Source organism: Nilaparvata lugens, chromosome 5 (genome assembly GCF_014356525.2).
Source record: "Nilaparvata lugens isolate BPH chromosome 5, ASM1435652v1, whole genome shotgun sequence".
NCBI classification, from domain to species: domain Eukaryota; kingdom Metazoa; phylum Arthropoda; class Insecta; order Hemiptera; family Delphacidae; genus Nilaparvata; species Nilaparvata lugens.
In genome coordinates, this window is record NC_052508.1 from 67,231,677 (window position 1) to 67,251,970 (window position 20,294).

Sequence of the window (20,294 nt, forward strand, 5' to 3'; positions counted from 1 at the left end):
GGTTATTAATTGCGCTATGATTCCCCTGCCATTTAGCAGATAATCTTAACTCAGCTGGGGGACTCTAGCCTTTGCATGTTAGAAGAGACCATCATGAATATTAATATAATTTGTGCAAGAGCGCGCTTAATTATGCATAACCAAGCGTGCAGACAAGAAACGTACAATATCTGAAAAGAGCAAAAGGAACACTAGCTCACACTGAAAGCGTGCTTGGTTGCGTTCAGTGTAAACATCGTGTTTCAATAGCACTTTTCAAATTTTGTTTTCTGGGTCATGCATGATTCTACGTAAATTTGCACATATCCATTCAATGTGATCATACAATTATTCTCATGTATCAGGATATTATTCATATTATTACTGTTGTGACCAAGAATAAATCTTTCAAGTAGTATCCTACCAGAGCGTCAATAGACATATCATTGGTTCATTAGCGCTATTGAAGAATATGCATAGATTTTTCATGATATGACATGGTCTTACATATGATATAAATATAAAAACTCTGATATCTCACTCTGCAATAAATTATTATTTACACTGTATCGATCAGCCGTAACCCATAAAGAACACTTTACTTACTTACCGGTACAGTACTTACTTCCGATGAGTAAGATGTACTGTATTCCTCACGGTCCTGGATCGGGGAATCGTCAAATTTTCAAATTGTGCCAAACTCACTTTGTTAAGAGTAGAAACAGATTAGATAAAAATGATTCATGTAAGTTACTGGATCAGGCTGAATATTGAAATCCTTTACTGAGTAAGCTAGCAGTATTATCATTGATCACATATAGCCTATTCGTTTATAATAATATTGTTAGAGATACCGTAATGTATGTTCTGTTTTAATACTAAAGATAACCTACACTGCAAAATTTTTCTACTTCAAGCCATTCTTGTTATGATTTGATAAGAATTCTTATTACAATAGTGACTTATATAATAAAATGAGTAATAGCCTACCAATTTACCTTTTCAAAAAAATTATGTTTAATCTAAAAATTCCTTAAATCTAATAAAGCTATAAATATTAGCATATTACAAAAGACATGGTTGTAATTCCTCTCGTAGAAATTGAGCAATACTGTAATCAAAATTAAAAAAAACAATAGGTAGGCCTAATTCAAAGCTCAAGCAACTCAACTTTACACTATATTACTATATTTTTTTACAATAATTAAAATACATGTTTGAATTTGAAAAAGCTAATTTAAAACATGGGTAACCTACACATTGGTTAACCAATAACTAAGAATATTAAGAGAACTCAATGATTACTACCCTTGAAATTCATGATGAGAGATAAAAATTGTATTGGTAAAATAAAATAACAACCCCTTATTCGAAAAAGTAGTTATCAGTTGAATTATTAACGTTTATTCATGAAAAATTCCATTCGACATAGGGATTTCAATGTAAACACGGGTTGAAGTGTACGCTTTTGAACAGCTGATCGGCTGTATGTACTGGCCATGAGTTGAGTAGGCCATGCTTAAACATTCCATAGACTACAGAAATCAGTAAGCAAATTCTCAAACATTTCAAGCACTTGTGGTATGACCTTATAAGTTAATCTATTAAAGCTCACTGAGTATAAAACATCTCATAATGAAATAAAAACATAAAAAATCTTTCAAATTCAGTCGTATTTTTGGGTACAGCACCATAGAACCGAAAAATACCAGTGGAATTGAAATAACCTGTGTTTATATTTTATTATCTAATGTTTGCAAAGTTTATCTATTAGGCTACTCCTCACTGAGTAAAACATATTTCAAGTTAGGCTAATAAAATAAAAACTCAAAGGCTCTTGTCAAATTTATTTGTATTTTTGTAGAGGATCATGGAACCTCAAATACAATTGGATATATACATAATCTAAGCTATCTAGTATCAAGTAAGTATACAATATCATATTGGTTGCACCAATATGTTTTAAAATAGTCAAATCTTAGATTAAATTTGGAGTCCAATGCAACTGTCCAAGTTCAAATCTTCAAAGCTTTTTGAGATATTTCTATGAAATTAGCAAAATTCAGAACATTTCATGAAATATGTTCCATATTTTCGAAAAATCTCAATAACCATTGGCTAAATAGTTTTCCTATTCTAAAATGTTCGAATTTTAGGCTATCCACTAACGGTAGTACATGCATGATAAACATGTTGTCATACATTACCACAGCGAAAGGCTTCGAACAAAATCTAATATGGTTAGGTTAGTTTTTTGTAGCTCCAATGATTGTTCATTTTTTCATCGTCACTCTATTTGAGGTGGAATTATTATCTATCATTATAATTTGTAGGTATTGTTCCAGTGGTTTATCTATTGTTATTGGTTGTTTATTTTATTTTAGAAGCCTCTTGCTGATGACAAAACATGCATGTTGAACATGTGTGTGTGTGTGTGTGTGTGTGTGTGTGTGTGTGTGTGCATGATAAACATATACACATATATTTTAATCATGCATGTCCCACCGTTATTGGCCAGCTTTATGTGAAATTGAAATTGGATTTCAATTCAATCGATCCAAAGTTCATATATCTTTACTAGTTTTTGAGATCAAATCAAAATCAATCAAAAATTATTTTATTAGTTCTTCAATACAATAACTAAACAAAAAAACAAAACGTTCAGCAAAAATATAAGAAACCAATCACCTGCAAGTAAATGCTCACCTGTGCGCAGGTGAGAGTTGCTAATACAATTCAATATGAGTCATTATATTATGGGCAGATATTTCGAGAAATGTTGGCAATTCTGTACATTTTTACAATATTAACTCTTTGTATACCGTAAGCCTACTAATTTTCGGTTCATTTCTCTTTTTATACTAATTCCTAGTGTTTATTGTGCTGTAGACTCGAGCGACGATGACAACCCTCAGGTGGGCTTCCCCTACTCACCGCCACCCTACAATTTGGGGGCAAAGAGCAGCGCGGAGAGCGGCGACGAGACAGGCAGCCATGTGGAGGTGCAATCGGTGGCCTCCAGTTACTCCGCCACCTCACAGGCCACCTCCTCCTCATCTGGATACTCCTCCTCGGCCTCCTCCTACCCCCACTACTCCACCTCCAACTATCACCCCCAGATGCCCTCGCTCTACGACTCGGGGGGACCCGTCTCACCGGAGCCACCTCGTGCCAGTTTCTCCGACTACAACAGTCCGCCACAGTATCGCTCGTTCGCCGACAATGGTGTGGATGATGACGATAACGATGATGATGATGATGACGACGGTTTCGGCGAACCCATGAAACGGTTCAGCAGCGGAACGGACAATCCGGCCAAAAAGGGCAAATATGATTTCGAATCGTACGCACAAAAAACGGAAACCGTTTATCAAGCCAATCCAAAAGTTGAGAGTATGATGGTGAGTTGATAGCTACATTCAATTTTTTTACAATTTAAATATTAATTTATTTCACACAAAATATTATTACAAAACATTGTGCCGGCTAAAAATACTAATGAAAATCAACTATGAAAAACAACTTATTTTAACTCTTTCTGTTTTGCTTTAGAGGACAAAAAGATAAAGCGAAATAAAAGATGGACACACCTCGAGGTGTAAATGAATAATGTAATTATTATTACACAATGTGAATTGTATACTTCCTGCTAAAGTATTCAATAGGGCTATTTGTTCAATCATGAAAAATAACTATAGTGAGGTCCACGTTATAATGACAGTGTTTGATTAGCAATGGTATTGCTATCCTTGTCTATCATTCAACAAAGCAGATAGCGCTATCTCTTTCTCGCTTTGCTCTGTTGCCAGATCGTCTTTTAACAATAATTAATCAAAAAAATATATCATCTTCATTATGTAAATTCATTATGAAATTATTGAAAAATATAATTGCTTAATAAAATATAATTGATTATTTTAAACGAGAATGAACCGTTAATATTACATTAATAAACCTGTATCAGCTACCGTCTATACGTGGCATTGACAAGACAAAGGATCGGCAATGTTTTTCTCCGATCTTTCTCCACTGCCATTATAACGTGAACCTCACTATAGTTGAGAGGACACTGTTTTTGATTGCACTGTCAGTTATTGGAAAACAGACAGCAAGAGGAACAGAGAGCATGTGTAGTTGCGCATTATTCTATTCCCTTCTCACTCTGCTACCATTTGAATCACCTACATTTTGATCGGCTATACTTCCTGATAAAGTATTCAATAGGGCTGTTTTTAGGGCTATTTGTTCAATCATGAAAAATAACTAGTACCATAGAGAAAGAGAAAATATATCATAAGAAGATATCCCATGGTATAGGGCTTTCCCCGGCCGGCCGCTTTACCTACTCACAGCCTCTCTCTCTCTCAGTTCTCTGCTTTAAGTTTATTTTCTGTCCCTTTACCTCTTCCACATATTATTGTACTTCACTTCCAAGTTGCATTCTTTCTATACGAATTCAATTCAGTTATTCAACTAATGAAACAGTTGTATAAACTGTTTCAACGAATAACGAGAAACGATTTTCTCTCCTAGTTTTATCTTGATGTAACTTTTTTCATATTTAGCATAGTAGTGGTAGAGTAGAGTGTGAAGCGGTGGTGGGGGAAAGCAAGTGGTAGAGTACTATCCTACTCTACTCTACTAAAAACTAGTTCTCTACCATGAACTTTTACATTGAGAGAGTTCACAAGATAGCTAGTACTTGTCCAGGGGAAATCTACCACTAAGGCTCAACTCACACATACGTGACTCAGGTCGAGAAGAGACTCGACTCTTTTTTTTTTTTTCTTTCTTTTTTTTCAAGATTACGTCCTAAAGACTCCAGTCATGGAGTATAAGACAAATCATGTTATTACATAATATTGAACACTAAGTAGTTCAACCTAGTTTAGGTTTGAAAGGAATTCTTGTACACTATAAAAAGCTCTATCAACTAAATATTTTTTAATTTGTTTTTTGAAAATCTTCAAATCATCATTACTTTTCAAGATTTGAGGTAGCTTGTTATAAAATTTCCTACCAATATAATCTGGTTTTTGTTCAAATAACCTACTATTGTGACCCATTATATGATAATCTGCTCTGTTTCGCGTATTATACTCATGAACATCTGAATTCTGGATCACACCACTCGTTTTCACATGCATTACAACTTCATATACATACAAAGATGGCACAGTTAATTGACCAAGCTTTTTAAATAAAGGCCTACAAGAGTCTAACCTATTCACTTTCTCTATACATCTGAGTGCCTTCTTTTGAATCTTAAACACCCTGTCCATATTTTGTTGAGATGAATTACCCCATACTAAAATAGCATACCTAATATGAGATAGTATAAGTCCATGGTAAGCAGTTAACAGTAGTTTTTTATCATTCAGCCTAGCAAGCTGCCGCAGGACAAATACCCCAGATGATATCTTATTACATATCCTCTCAATGTAAGGATGCCATGTTAATTTCCTGTCCAATAAAATTCCCAAGAATGCTACTTTCTCTTCTTGGTCTAATTCATTTTCCTCTACAAACACATTTATTTCTCTATCCTCTACTGAATTATATTTACTTTTGAATTGTAGGAATTGACATTTCTTACTATTTATTGTTAATTGCCTTTGCTTCAAGAATTGGACAATTGACTGTACTCCAGTAAAAGCATTTATTTCTAGACTATCTAATAATAATTGTTAAAGATAAGCGATGTGTCATCAGCAAACAACAGAGCTCTGTGATCTTTTAACTCTTTTGGTAATTGGTTCACATACAACAGAAACAGTAAGGGACCCAGAATTGAGCCTTGAGGTACTCCAGCCTGGACCTCCAGTTTTTGAGATTTAATTTTTACTATTCCATTCCCATCCACCTTGGTAAGCTCAACACACTGGTTTCTACCTATGAGATATGATTCAAACCATTTTAGTTCTATACCATTCACACCTACAGTTTTTAGTATTTCCAATAATATTCTATGGTTCACACAATCAAAAGCTTTGGATAAATCAAGAAATATTGCGGCTGCCTTCTCACCTGAATCTATTATATCTATTAGTCTTTCAACAAGGGATACTATTGCAGTCTTAGTAGATTTCCCTTTCTGGAACCCATGCTGTTCATCACATATGAAATTAATTTCTTCCAGGTGCATCAATAGCCTATTTAAAACTACTCTTTCAAAAATTTACTTATTACATTTAGAATACTAATGGGTCTATAATTTTCAACTCTTTCAGAATCACCGCTCTTGAAAATTGGCAAAATTTTTCCTTGTTTCAGATCATCAGGGAAAATACCCTGCTCTAGTGAAGTATTAAGGAGATGCAATAAAGGGTCCAGTAATTCATTTTCACATTCTTTTAGAATTTTGCTTGAGACCCCATCCAATCCTACTGTTTTTTTGTTATTCAAATTTTTTATTATTCTTGACAACTCATCTCTTGATAATGGATGAAATTTGAATACCTTTTCAATTGGCTCAGCATTTAATGTAGTTGTATTATAAGTATTAGTGTTCAGTGACTTTTGGAGATTATATGCAACCTGTTGATAATACTTATTGAAAAAGTTACAAATGTCTATACTATCATCCAAATAATTTCCATGTTCATCGATTATCCTAGGGACATTATTAACTGTATCTTTTTGAGCTGCTCTCCTATTTCTATTAATTACCTCCCAAACAGCAGAGTTAAAATTGGTACTAGTTGTTAATATTTCAGCTGTTTTCTTACACTTAGCTTTCCTCACTTCTTTTGCATAGTTTTTCTTTAGACATTTGTATTTGACTTCACTTGGAACATCCCTCACTAATTTAAATTCCTCATAAGCTTCCCTAACAATATTTCTTTGAGTAAGAATATCTTCAGTTATCCATTCATCTACTTTGTTTAATTTACTTTTTACTTTGACTTTTTTTATTGGACAGCATACACTAATGTGAAATCTTAGAGTATCAATGAATTGCTTATATTTGTAATTTAGGTTACAACTGTTATAAACACTACTCCAATTTTCTTGAAGCAGTTCCTGCTTCAAACAATTTATATTTCCTAGCTCATATTGCTGAATTTCTTTCACAAAAGTTTTTTTTCTGCTTGGATTCTGGCCCTGCAACTTAACATCTAAAATTTGATAGTTATGATCTGATAGATCTGAGCTACGTAACCTGACATTACAACCTTCTATATTTGTGAGGATATTATCAATAATTGTCTGTGAAGTTCGAGTTACTCTTGTATATTCGTGGACCTTAATTTCTAAATTATTCATATTAATAATATCTCTAATATCCTCTGTCATTTTATCCTGCCTGGCAAAATCGGTATTGAAATCTCCTACTACTATAACATTTGTGAAACGAGCGATTGTAATTTCCAAAAGTGTATGGAGCAGCTCACAAAATTTTTGCCAGTCTCCATTTGGTGACATATAGATACCTAATACTGCTACCTCAAATCGATCATCAATTTTTAACCTTAGTCCCGTCACCTCTAAATCCATCTCAACAGAAAATCTCTTAACAAAATCCAGTTCATAAGTTTGGGTATGTTTAGCATTGCTAGTGAATATACATACACCACCACTTCTATGAGCTATTCTACAAAATTCTGATCTCAGTGAATAGCCTGGAATCCTAACTTGATTTATTTCCTTTATTTTTAAGCCATGCTCTGTGAAAATAACAATGTCAGGATCCTCCTGTTTAAGAAATACTTCTAATCTGTCAATTTTGTTGCGAAGATACTGAATATTTTGATGATAAATACTAAAAACCTTACCATCTTGTGCTACTCTATCTCTAGCATTTGTAGCTATTTCCCTTTCCCTGTTTTGAGCCAATTTACTAAAAAATCGTTATTTGTTTTTTTTTACTGTTTTTAAACCAGAGGATTGCAAACGGCTTTCAATCAGCTCTGCCAATCTATTACAAAAGATTACTTTGCCAGATCGATTTAGATGCAACCCATGATTAGTGAAGTTATGTCTTTTCAGCCTTTCATTTAGAAAACAAATCCCCAGTTGTTTAGACTGGAGAGTACCTTCTCCATTAAGTCTGGTTTTCATTAGTAGAGTTAGGCTCGACTCACACTTACGCGACTCAGGTCGAGAAGAGACTTGACTCTTGTCGAAAGCATGTGTTTCCAAATGGGGACACTCAGACCAGTCGATTCTAGTCTCCGCGACTGTCACCATTTGAAACACATGCTCTCGACTAGAGTCGAGTCTCTTCTCGACCTGAGTCGCGTAAGTGTGAGTCGAGCCTAACTCTACTAATGAAAACCAGACTTAATGGAGAAGGTACTCGAAGAAGGATCTTAACGATATTGAAAGATAATTCACGTGAAAATTGAATACCCATATTTGAACGTCCATTCATATTAAGTTTGTCGAAATAAAGGATGCATTACGCTTGAATAGATTCAGACACTTGACCAAGAGTTGGCTATTGGAGAGGAATAAAGTAGAAACATTGTTTCAATAAATTTTATCTCAGTAGATTAATTTAGTAATTTTATTATGTATGTATGGCATTTCAACACGCTCAAATTACCAGATTGCATTATTTAAGCTCAAGAGTTCAATTCAGCTAAATTCATTTCTTATATTTCATAGCTTTATCTAATTACAGTTTTATTTAGCATTCTCTCTCATTATTGTTCAGATTTTAACTTGATAGCTTCTAGTACTGGATCTGATCATATTTACTATTCATATTGAAGGCATTATATTTATAGTTTATATTTACGTTTCTATTCATGCAGAGCTCTGCTGTTTTATTTTTGTTGTTTAAAGCAATATTTTTCCACTATTTTCAGTTATACATTGTAATATATTGTAATTTAATATATTTTTTGGAAGAACAAGCAGGGACTTGCTATTTTTTCCATTTATTTTTCAGGCAGGAATGGGCTACAGAGGAAAAGGTTTGGGAAAACATGAACAAGGTCGACTTGACCCAATTGAGTTGTCGAAGCAGAAAGGCAGAAGTGGTTTGGGTCGAATTGTCAAGGGATTGCAAGCAGAGAGTTTGACTTGGGACTCGTCACTCGAGGTAAGTTTTAGGTTAGTTTGTAAGTTTTAGCATAGAGAAACAATAGCGTAAGTAGATATCCCATGGTATAGGGCGTTTACGTCGCAACTTTTACTGTTATCTCAAGCCGATTACTGATGATTATTGTCGAATTTTACTGTTTTTTTGGGGTGAGAGTGTATGAACGGCACAATATGAGAGACTACCAGTGTCACACAGCTTCACGGGAAAGAATTACATGAACTTATCGGAGATAACAGTAAAAGTTGCGACATAAACGCCGTATAGCATGGGATATCTACTTATGCTATTGTTTCTCTATGGTTTTAGTTAGGTAATTTTTCAGCTGAGTTTGCAAGTTTCAATGAATTGACAGGAACTACGAGTATCATTTATTCAATAATTATTATTAAACGAAAATACAAAGTTGAACGCTGTAAACCACTCCGAAGACTTCTGTTACTGCAAATATTTTGTTTAATGATAATGATTCACATTATAGTGAGGTCCATGTTATAATGGCAGTCTTTATTTAGCAATTGTATTGCTATCCTTGTCTTTCATTCAACAAAGCGGATAGCACTATCTCTTTCTTGCTTTGCTCTGTTGCCAGATCGTCTTTCAACAATGTAGAATTGATAATTAATTAACAAAATATTTCATCTTAATTATGAATTATTGAAAAATATAGTTTCTTGCTTAATAAAAAATATAATGATTATAATACAAAGTTGAACGCTGTAAACCACTCCGAAGACTTATGTTACTGCAAATATTTTGTTTAATGATAATGATTCACATTATAGTAAGGTCCATGTTATAATGGCAGTGTTTGTGTAGCAATGGTATTGCTATCCTTGTCTTTCATTCAACAAAGCGGATAGCACTATCTCTCGCTTTGCTCTGTTGCCAGATCGTCTTTCAACAATATTAGAATTGATAATTAACAAAATATATCATCTTAATTATGAAATTATTGAAAAATATAATTTATTGCTTAATAAAATATAATTATTATTTTAAACAAGAATGAACAGTTAATATTACATAAATAAACCTATATCAGCTACCGTCTTTAGAAGGCATTGACAAGACTGAGGATCGGCAACGTTGTTGTCGTATCTTTCTCCTCTGCCAGTATAACGTGGACCTCACTATAGCATTATTCATTGGGGACGAAGATGCAGGAGGCCAGGATGAGGTGGTTTGGTCATGTGAGGAGACGTGAGGAGTATTATATGGGACGGAGGGTGTAGGATTTGGATCTGGGTGGCACGAGAGAGCGAGGAAATCTAAGGATAAGGTGAAGAGACAGAGTGGAGGCTGATCCGCGGGAGAAGGGTTGGAGACACGGCGAGGAGATGTACAGGATTTTGTGGAGGAGACGGCTGAAGGAGGGAAATGCCGACCCCATATATGATTTTGATAAGACTTAGCCAAATAATAATAATACTGAGGGTGATGCCCACATAAGCTCTAAGGCTTGTGCGTGGGTAATGAGTGAGAGTGATGATGAGAGATGACTACTTTTTAGGGAGTCGGGACCGACGGCTTATCGTCTCCTCCGAAAGATGGGGTGGAAGCCGTATTCATGTGATTGTGCTGTGGTAAAATACTTTTTGCCTCGGTCGAGATTCGAACTCGGGTTCTCTTGATTATTAGACCGGCGCGTTATCACTTACTCCAACGAGCCACCTAAAAGAAGAGGAAGACATTATCATTATCCATTAGCTTATGAATTAATGCAATATTTTATTAATTTCCATCATTATTTATTTATCGATTCAATTTTATACCTCTTCCAAGTTTTGGAAATCATCTACACCTTTTCCAACTGTATTTGAGAAAGTATCAAATGTAATTGAGAATAGTCATTTGTATTTGAGAAAACGTCAGATGTAAATGAGAATAATCAATTATTGTATTTGAGAAGTCATCACTTGTAATTGAGAATAGTGAATTTTATTTGAGAAAGTATCATTTCAATTTGAGAACGTACGATTTGAAATCGAGAAGTTGTCAGTTGTAATTGGGAAATGGTTTTAAAAAACCAGTACTTCCAGCAATACCATGGCTAATCAAACACTGCCATTATAACGTGGACCTCACTATATACAATCTAGTTGTGATTTGAAGAATCGATCAAGATTTTAGTAAATTATGAATGAATTGTTGAACAGGTTGTGAGTGTGGAGGAGAAACCGGATTGGCTGCACTGCTTCATGGCTGAATTGACTGAAGAAAGCATGCGAGACTGGCCCAAAGAAGGCGAGAAAATCCTAGTTATGGACTCATTTTCTGATTTTGTCGATCCGGATCTCCTATTTAAAATTCTCGAGAAAAAGGTAAGTCAATCTCATTTCTCAAACTGCACTGTTTCGATTGAAACTTGTGATATTGAAATCAGAATTTGTAATTATTTATTCATATTCAGTACAAGATTGTGGGTAAAAACAACAGGTATTTGCTCAGAACTGCTCTAAATCTTGATTAATAATAATAATAATAATAATAATATAATAATAATACTGAGGTGATGCCCACATAAGCTTGTGCGTGAGAGGGATGATGATGAGAGATGGCGACTACTTTTTAGGGAGTCGGGACCAGTGGCTTATCGTCTCCTCCGAAAGACGGGGTGGCCGTTTCTATGTGATTGTGCTGTGGTCAAAAACCTTTTGCTCCGGTCGAGATTCGAACTCGAGTTCTCTTGATTATTAGACCGGCGCGTTATCACTCACTCTAACGAGCCACCCAATCATTTAAGGCTGTGCAAAGACTAGAAATAAAATTTCTACTGGTGATATTTTTCAATGTTTTTCGATTTGTGTATCATCAAGCTATCAAAATGAAAAACTTTTCTCACGAAAACATTTTTTTTTTCGATCATTACTTTTTGAGATATGAGCGCCTTCTTCTTCTTCTTCTTCTCTTCTTCTTCTTCTTCTTCTTCTTCTTCTTCTTCTCTTCTTCTTCTTCTTCACTTCAAGGATTAGGTTTGTTAAAGAACCTGTTCCGGCACCCATCTTTTCCTCGGTCTTCCCACGTCTCTTTTCCCAGTAGTTTATAGCATTTAGCCTCCAAAGGTATTCGTCCAGGAGGCATTCTATTCAAATGACTGCACCATTTATTCTGTTTTGAATGATTTTTCCATGTAAGGTGTAACAGATAAAGCTCTTCTTATCTCCTCATTTCTGATTCTATCTGCTCTAGTGCAGCCAAACACACTTCTTAGAAACCTCATTTCTGCAGCTTGAATCTTGCTGTCTACTCTACGTGTGTGGATCCAATTCTCACTTCCGTAAAGCAGCGTTGGTACAGCGATGGTATTGAAGAATTTGATTCTAGTATCCTGCCTTGTTTTATTTTTGAGGTTTCTATGAATATTGCCACATATTAGTTGTAACTTTGATACTTTGTTATGAATATCTTTATCCGTATCATAGGTTAGATCATTGCCAAGATAATTGAAATGAGCGCCTAAAGTTTAAATTTTTGGGACAGAATATTTCAAATTCGGTAAGAGATAACCCCATAAAATTTAGAGGATAAATTCTTCATGGTATTATTGATTTAATAAAACAAAATTTTCTGAAAATATCGTTTCTTGAGAAAGTTATTCAATTACCAAAATAACTCAACAAAAGTTATTTTCTGCTATTTTTAGTAAATTGAATAACTTCCTCAAGAATTTATATTTTTAGAAAATTTTTGTTTTATTCAATCAAAAATACTATGAAGATTTATCCTCCAAATTTTATGGAGTTATCTCTTACCGAATTTGAAATGTTCTGTCCCAAAATTTAAACTTCAGGCGCTCATATTTCAAAAAGTGATGATCGGAAAAATAATGTTTTCCTGAGAAACTTTTCATTTTGATAGCTTGATGATACACAAATCGAGAAACATTGAAAAACTTCACCAGTAGAAAGTTCATTTTTAGCCTTTGCACAGCCTTAAAGCGCATAGCGCTATTTTATGCCGGGCCCTGTATTATAACTACAACAAGCATCAAAGTCTTGTATTTAATTTTTTGTTACCTTGCAATTGGGTAACATGGCCAATTGTTTTTATTGGGAAACCAATTGTTTTTACAAGGCAATCTCGTTACATTCACATTGTGAAGCATTTATTTCAATCCATGAATTACAAATTAATGGAGGTTTTATAGAGATATCATTAATTTTACATAGACTCGCTTTGCATGCTTCATAGTATCAAATCATATTTTTACTTTCCTTGCCCTATTACCATAGGTAAGGAAAGTATTGCTTTCCGGAAAAAATTAAGGTACCCCAATTTCTATACGTTTCAAGGTGCCCTGAGTCCAAAAAAGTGGTTTTTGGGTATTGGTCTGTATGTGTGTGTGTGTGTGTATATAAGTGTATGTGCGTCTGTGTACACGATATCTCATCTCCCAATTAACGGAATGACTTGAAATTTGGAACTTAAGGTCCTTTCACTATAAGGATCCGACACGAACAACTTCGATCAAATGCAATTCAAGATGGCGGCTAAAATGGCGAAAATTTTGTCAAAAGCAGGGTTTTTTCGTGATTTTCTCGGAAACGGCTCCAACGATTTTAATCAAATTTATACCTAAAATAGTCATCGATAAGCTCTATTAACTGCCACAAGTCCCATATCTGTAATAATTTCAGGAGCTTCGCCTCATCAATGCAGATAGATTCTCAATTATCAGGCTTCAGATACAATTTAAACAAAAAAAATCAAGTGGAGTAGATTGAGCATGAAAATCTCTACAATTAATGTTCAGTAACATTTTCACCTAAAATTGAAAATAAGCTTTAAATTCGAGAAAATGTGATTATTCATGCTAATTATTGTTGATTCTATTAAATCATTCACTATGAAGAGATAGCAGACCTCATGTGTGTCTCCAGCGTTATTGCCCTGTCACCAGCTGGCTCAAATCTTTGAATAGTAGACTTGAGATGCGCGGGAACACTAGCGTCAGGTGATCAATTTTCATAACGGCAAGGAAAGTTGTGTGAGTGCGCCACACCAGATTTTTTCAATTAAAGCAATAAGTTGAGAGCGTTCCGTTTCAAGTGAAGCATTCTATAGTGTTTCTCATTTCTCACTCATTTTTTGAGCATAACTAATAATAATAATAATAATAATAATAATAATAATATTCAAATTCTTGTTACAGTCGGTATTCGATGATTTGGATCCCATGTCGTTAAATATGGCTGTGAAACGAGCTAATCCTTTCGAAACTATTAGACATGGTATTTTTCAAAATAGAGCTGCTATGAAAATGGCCAATATGGATAAAGTATTTGGAAAAATGTTTACGGAACCACTGGATCACAAAGGTGTAAGTTTGAAATTAATTATCAGTTTTAAACGTTGTTTTACTTCAGTTTCATTCTTTATTCTTTATTGATTCATACAATAAGTACATCATCAAAATGATAGGAAGAGAAAAAATAAGGTAACCTTGTGCTATTCCTCTTCCAAATTTAGATAAGGTTACACATAGTTCGAAATAGGTTAACACATACTTATTATGTAATTTATCCATCAGTACACAATTACTTACTTTATTCTTTATTGATTGATACAATAAGTACATCATCAAAATGATAGGAGAGAAAAAATAAGGTAACCTTGTGCTATTCCTCTTCCAAATTCAGATAAGGTTACACATAGTCCGAAATAGGTTAAGTCTTGTGGTTGTTCACTTCACAAAATTTTCAGTCCTTAATTATTTCACAAAGTAGATTTTTAAATTTTGATGCTTCAAAATCAAATATGGAAGAAACATATCACATTGTTAACACTAAAATAGGAAATATTCACATATTAAAGAAATAATTTAAAGCTGTGCAAAGACTAGAAATAAAATTTCTACTCGTGATATTTTTCAATGTTTTTCGATTTGTATATCATCAAGCTATCAAAATGAAAAACTTTTCTCACGAAAACATTATTTTTTCGATCATTACTTTTTGAGATATGAGCGCCTAAAGTTTAAATTTTTGGGACAGAATATTTCAAATTCGGTAAGAGATAACCCCATAAAATTTAGAGGATAAATTCTTCATGGTATTATTGATTGAATAAAACAAAATTTTCTGAAAATATCGTTTCTTGAGAAAGTTATTCAATTTACCAAAAATGACCAAAATAACTCAACAAAAGTTATTTTTTGCTATTTTTAGTAAATTGAATAACTTCCTCAAGAATTTATATTTTTAGAAAATTTTTGTTTTATTCAATCAAAAATACTATGAAGAATTTATCCTCCAAATTTTATGGAGTTATCTCTTACCGAATTTGAAATGTTCTGTCCCAAAAATGTAAACTTCAGGCGCTCATATCTCGAAAAGTAATGATCGTAAAAATAATGTTTTCCTGAGAAAACCTTTTCATTTTGATAGCTTGATGATAATACAAATCGAGAAACATTGAAAAATTTCACCAGTAGAAAGTTTATTTTTAGCCTTTGCACAGCCTTAAAGCGCATAGCGCTATTTTATGCCGGGCCCTGTATTATAACTACAACAAGCATCAAAGTCTTGTATTTAATTCTTTGTTACCTTGCAATTGGGTAACATGGCCAATTGTTTTTCTTGGGGTTTAACAAGGCAATCTCGTTACATTCACATTGTGAAGCATTTATTTCAATCCATGAATTACAAATTAATAGAGGTTTTATAGAGATATCATTCATTTTTACATAGACTCGCTTTGCATGCTTCATAGTATCAAATCATATTTTTACTTTCCTTGCCCTATTACCATAGGTAAGGAAAGTATTGCTTTCCGGAAAAAATTAAGGTACCCCAATTTCTATACGTTTCAAGGTGCCCTGAGTCCAAAAAAGTGGTTTTTGGGTATTGGTCTGTATGTGTGTGTGTGTGTGTGTGTGTGTGTGTGTGTGTGTATAAGTGTATGTGCGTCTGTGTACACGATATCTCATCTCCCAATTAACGGAATGACTTGAAATTTGGAACTTAAGGTCCTTTCACTATAAGGATCCGACCCGAACAACTTCGATCAAATGCAATTCAAGATGGCGGCTAAAATGGCGAAAATTTTGTCAAAAACAGGGTTTTTCGTGATTTTCTCGGAAACGGCTCCAACGATTTTGATCAAATTTATACCTAAAATAGTCATCGATAAGCTCTATCAACTGCCACAAGTCCCATATCTGTAATCATTTCAGGAGCTTCGCCTCATCAATGCAGATAGATTCTCAATTATCAGGCTTCAGATACAATTGAAACAAAAAAAATCAAGTGGAGTAGATTGAGCATGAAAATCTCTACAATTAATGTTCACTAACATTTTCACCTAAAATTGAAAATAAGCTTTAAATTCGAGAAAATGAGATTATTCAATTGCTAATTATTGTTGATTCTATTAAATCATTCACTATGAAGAGATAGCAGACCTCATGTGTGTCTCCAGCGTTATTGCCCTGTCACCAGCTGGCTCAAATCTTTGAATAGTAGACTTGAGATGCGCGGGAACACTAGCGTCAGGTGATCAATTTTCATAACGGCAAGGAAAGTTGTGTGAGTGCGCCACACCTGATTTTTTCAATTAAAGCAATAAGTTGAGAGCGTTCCGTTTCAAGTGAAGCATTCTATAGTGTTGCTAATTTCTCACTCATTTTTTGAGCATAACTAATAATAATAATAATAATAATAATAATAATAATAATAATATTCAAATTCTTGTTACAGACGGTATTCGATGATTTGGATCCCATGTCGTTAAATATGGCTGTGAAACGAGCTAATCCTTTCGAAACTATTAGACATGGTATTTTTCAAAATAGAGCTGCTATGAAAATGGCCAATATGGATAAAGTATTTGGAAAAATGTTTACGGAACCACTGGATCACAAAGGTGTAAGTTTGAAAGAATTATCAGTTTTAAACGTTCTTTTACTTCATTTCCATCTTTATTCTTTATTGATTCATACAATAAGTACATCATCAAAGTGATAGGAAGAGAAAAAAAATAAGGTAACCTTTTGCTATTCCTCTTCCAAATTTAGATAAGGTTACACATAGTTCGAAATAGGTTAACACATACTTATTATGTAATTTATCCATCAGAACACAATTACTTACTTTATTCTTTATTGATTGATACAATAAGTACATCATGAAAATGATGGGAAGAGAAAAAATAAGGTAACCTTTTGCTATTCCTCTTCCAAATTCAGATAAGGTTACACATAGTCCGAAATAGGTTAAGTCTTGTAGTTGTTCACTTCACAAAATGTTCAGTCCTTAATTATTTTCACAAAGTATATTTTTAAATTTAGATGCTTCAAAACCAAATATGGAAGAAACATATCACATTGTTATCACTAAAATAGGAAATATTCACATATTTAAGAAATAATTTAAAGAAAGAGTTAAATCAATCAAATATTTAGGTGTTTCCGTGAATCAGCATATTAAATGGGACATACATAAAGCTGTTGTTTTAGGAGTACGTTTGAGTTTCTTTTCGAGTTTTAAAATTTTCAATTATTAATACAGTATTTTCAGTTATTAGTGATGATTTAGTGAAGTATTATTATTTAATTTGGTTTACAACTTTCCTAAATTCTAAATTCCTAGTTTATAAATATTTTGGACTCAAAATTGGACAAAAAACGTGTAGTGTAAACATAACCTATTTTTGGACAATTTCTATCTAAATTTGGGAAAGGAACAGTTTTGGGCTTTAAGCCTGTTGTTCCTTTCCCAATCATTCATAGTTGAGAATGATTGTATCTATTAATGTATAAACAAATAAATAAATAAATACACATTCAGAATCTAAGCTTCAAACTGAAATATTTAATAACAATTTTTTACAGGATTAACCAATTGAAAGACTCGAATAGTTTGAGAACGATTTACTACGCTTAAATGATTTATTATGCTCATTCACTTTTCCATTATAATATAGAATTATGGGGAGCAGCGTATGACACTCATTTTAAAAAAACTTTTTATAATACAAAAGCATATTATTAGAGCTGCGCTTGGAAGACCCAGACTCTATCCCAGCAGATTAATATTTGAAGAGATAGATCTACCAACGTTACGTCAAACTTTTGTGACTAATTTAATTCTTTTTATTAATAAAAATACACATCAATTTACCCGTCGCACAATCCCTTATAATATACGTTCAACTATAGTAAATGCTTTCAATATCAATTTTACTTCATTAACATCTAGTAAACACCAATTTTGGTAGAGAGTTAGTGGGGAGGATATTTTTAATATTCTTTCCGAAGAATGGACATTGATATGTCCAAAGCTCCGCCAATTTATGTAGATGCATAACAATGATTATTATCTATAGTTATTATATTACAAACTGCTTTTTCATATCATATACAGTTCTATAATTATTTTCTTAGTCTATATTATGTAAATTCATCTATAATTTGCTGTATTGTAAGCTATTGTATATAAGTGTATAAGCCAGTATATATTGTAATCTACATAAATAAAGTACTCAATCAATCAATCAATCAATCAATTTAAATATCACAGTAAAGAACTAATTAATAAAATTTCAGAATAGGATAAAATAGCAAAAACCAAATAATTGAGATTAATAAAATCGTGGGTAAAACAAAACTATTATTTTAAAATTGAGAACTGAGTTGGCTGAATCACCAATTTTGGCAATATTAATTATTTATTGTTGTGTAAGTTTATAAAAACTCGACAATTATTATTATTATATTAATTTTTTGTGCATTTATATTTTGTTTATCAAGTATTTGTATTATTGATAAAATTCAACATCCATAGATTATCATCCATCAACAGAATTATTTAATTTGAACTGCTGTTATTAGATTTAAAAAAAAATATTTCTCATTTTTAGAACTCGTGGCTGGAGCTCAAGGCTTTTTATTCCAGTCACGCCAAAAACTATTGTATTTTTGTATTTTAATATGAGCAAGAATTATGCAGGGCCAAAAAAAAACTTAATATTCTGTTTATAAGATTCATCAATGAGCGTAAGTGATGACTCGAATTAGAAGAATGTTGTTGAATTGCAGAAACCATTGGTAGGAGAAAAGGACCTGCTATATTTTGCCGACGTTTGTGCCGGGCCTGGAGGGTTTTCAGAATATGTGCTCTACAGAAAGAATTGGCAGGCGAAAGGTATTGGCTTCACTTTGGCCAATGAGACTAACGATTTTAAGCTGGCTGATTTCATGGCTGGCACTCCAGAATCGTTTGAAACTTACTATGGTAAGTACAATAGCAATGAAGTTTCTATTTTTACTTTCCTTGCCCTATTACCATAGGTAAGGAAAGTATTGCTTTCCGAAAAAAATTAAGGTACCCAAATTTCTAAATTTCTATACGTTTCAAGGTCCCCTGGGTCCAAAAAAGTGGTTTTTGGGTATGGTCTGAATGTGTGTGTGTGTGGTGTGTGTGTGTGTGTGTGTGTGTGTGTGTGTGTGTGTTGTGTGTGTGTGTGTGGTGGTGTGTGTGTGTGGGTGTGTATGAGTGTATGTGCGTCTGTGTACACGATATCTCATCTCCCAATTAACGGAATGACTTGAAATTTGGAACTTAAGGTCCTTACACTATAAGGATCCGACACGAACATTTTCGATAAAATGCAATTCAAGATGGCGGCTAAAATAACGAAAATGTTGTCAAAAACAGGGTTTTTCGCGATTTTTTCAAAAACGGCTCCAACGATTTTGATCAAATCCATACCTAAGATAGTCATTGATAAGCTCTATCAACTACCACAAGTCTTATATCTGTAAAAATTTCAGGAGCTCCGCCCCATCTATGCAAAGTTTGATTTTAGAATCTCTACAATTAATGTCCAGTAACATTTTCACCTAAAATTAAAAATAAGCTCGAAATTCGAAAAAAATGTGATTATTTAATTGCAAACTGTTGGCAACAGTTGATTCTATTAGATCATTCACTATGAAGAGATAGCAGACATTGTGTGTCTCCAGCATTATTGTCCTGTCATGTCACCAGCTGGCTAAAATCTTTGAATAGTAGACTTGAGATGCGCGGGAACACTAGCGTCAGGTGGTCAATTTTCATAACGGCAAGGAAAGTTGTGTGAGTGCGCCACACCAGATTTTTCGAACAATATTTGACAAGATTTTTCAAGTACTGTCTTCACAATAAGGGTTTGAATAAACCTGGTCTTGTATTCAATATCAATATTAATAAATTGGTTGTTGATGTATTATCATTTACTGTTATCTCAAGCCGATAGTCCACGTTTTTCTTTACTGTGAAGCAGT

General features: G+C 33.5%; 1 protein-coding gene across 2 annotated transcripts in view; it reads left to right on the top strand.

Annotated features, from left to right (window-relative positions):
- The window catches only part of LOC111046709 (cap-specific mRNA (nucleoside-2'-O-)-methyltransferase 1), a 60,421-nt gene that overhangs the window by 2,246 nt on the left and 37,881 nt on the right, over window positions 1-20,294 (top strand). Inside the window, exons 2-6 of one of the 2 annotated variants that reach the window (XM_039429131.1) lie at window positions 2,869-3,380; window positions 8,876-9,028; window positions 11,188-11,352; window positions 14,184-14,351; window positions 19,068-19,263. In XM_039429131.1, coding sequence (XP_039285065.1) covers window positions 2,869-3,380; window positions 8,876-9,028; window positions 11,188-11,352; window positions 14,184-14,351; window positions 19,068-19,263 — 1,194 coding nt within the window. Of the gene's footprint in view, window positions 1-2,868; window positions 3,381-8,875; window positions 9,029-11,187; window positions 11,353-14,183; window positions 14,352-16,728; window positions 16,897-19,067; window positions 19,264-20,294 lie in introns of both variants that reach the window. The other variant, XM_039429130.1, reaches the window with a different exon arrangement.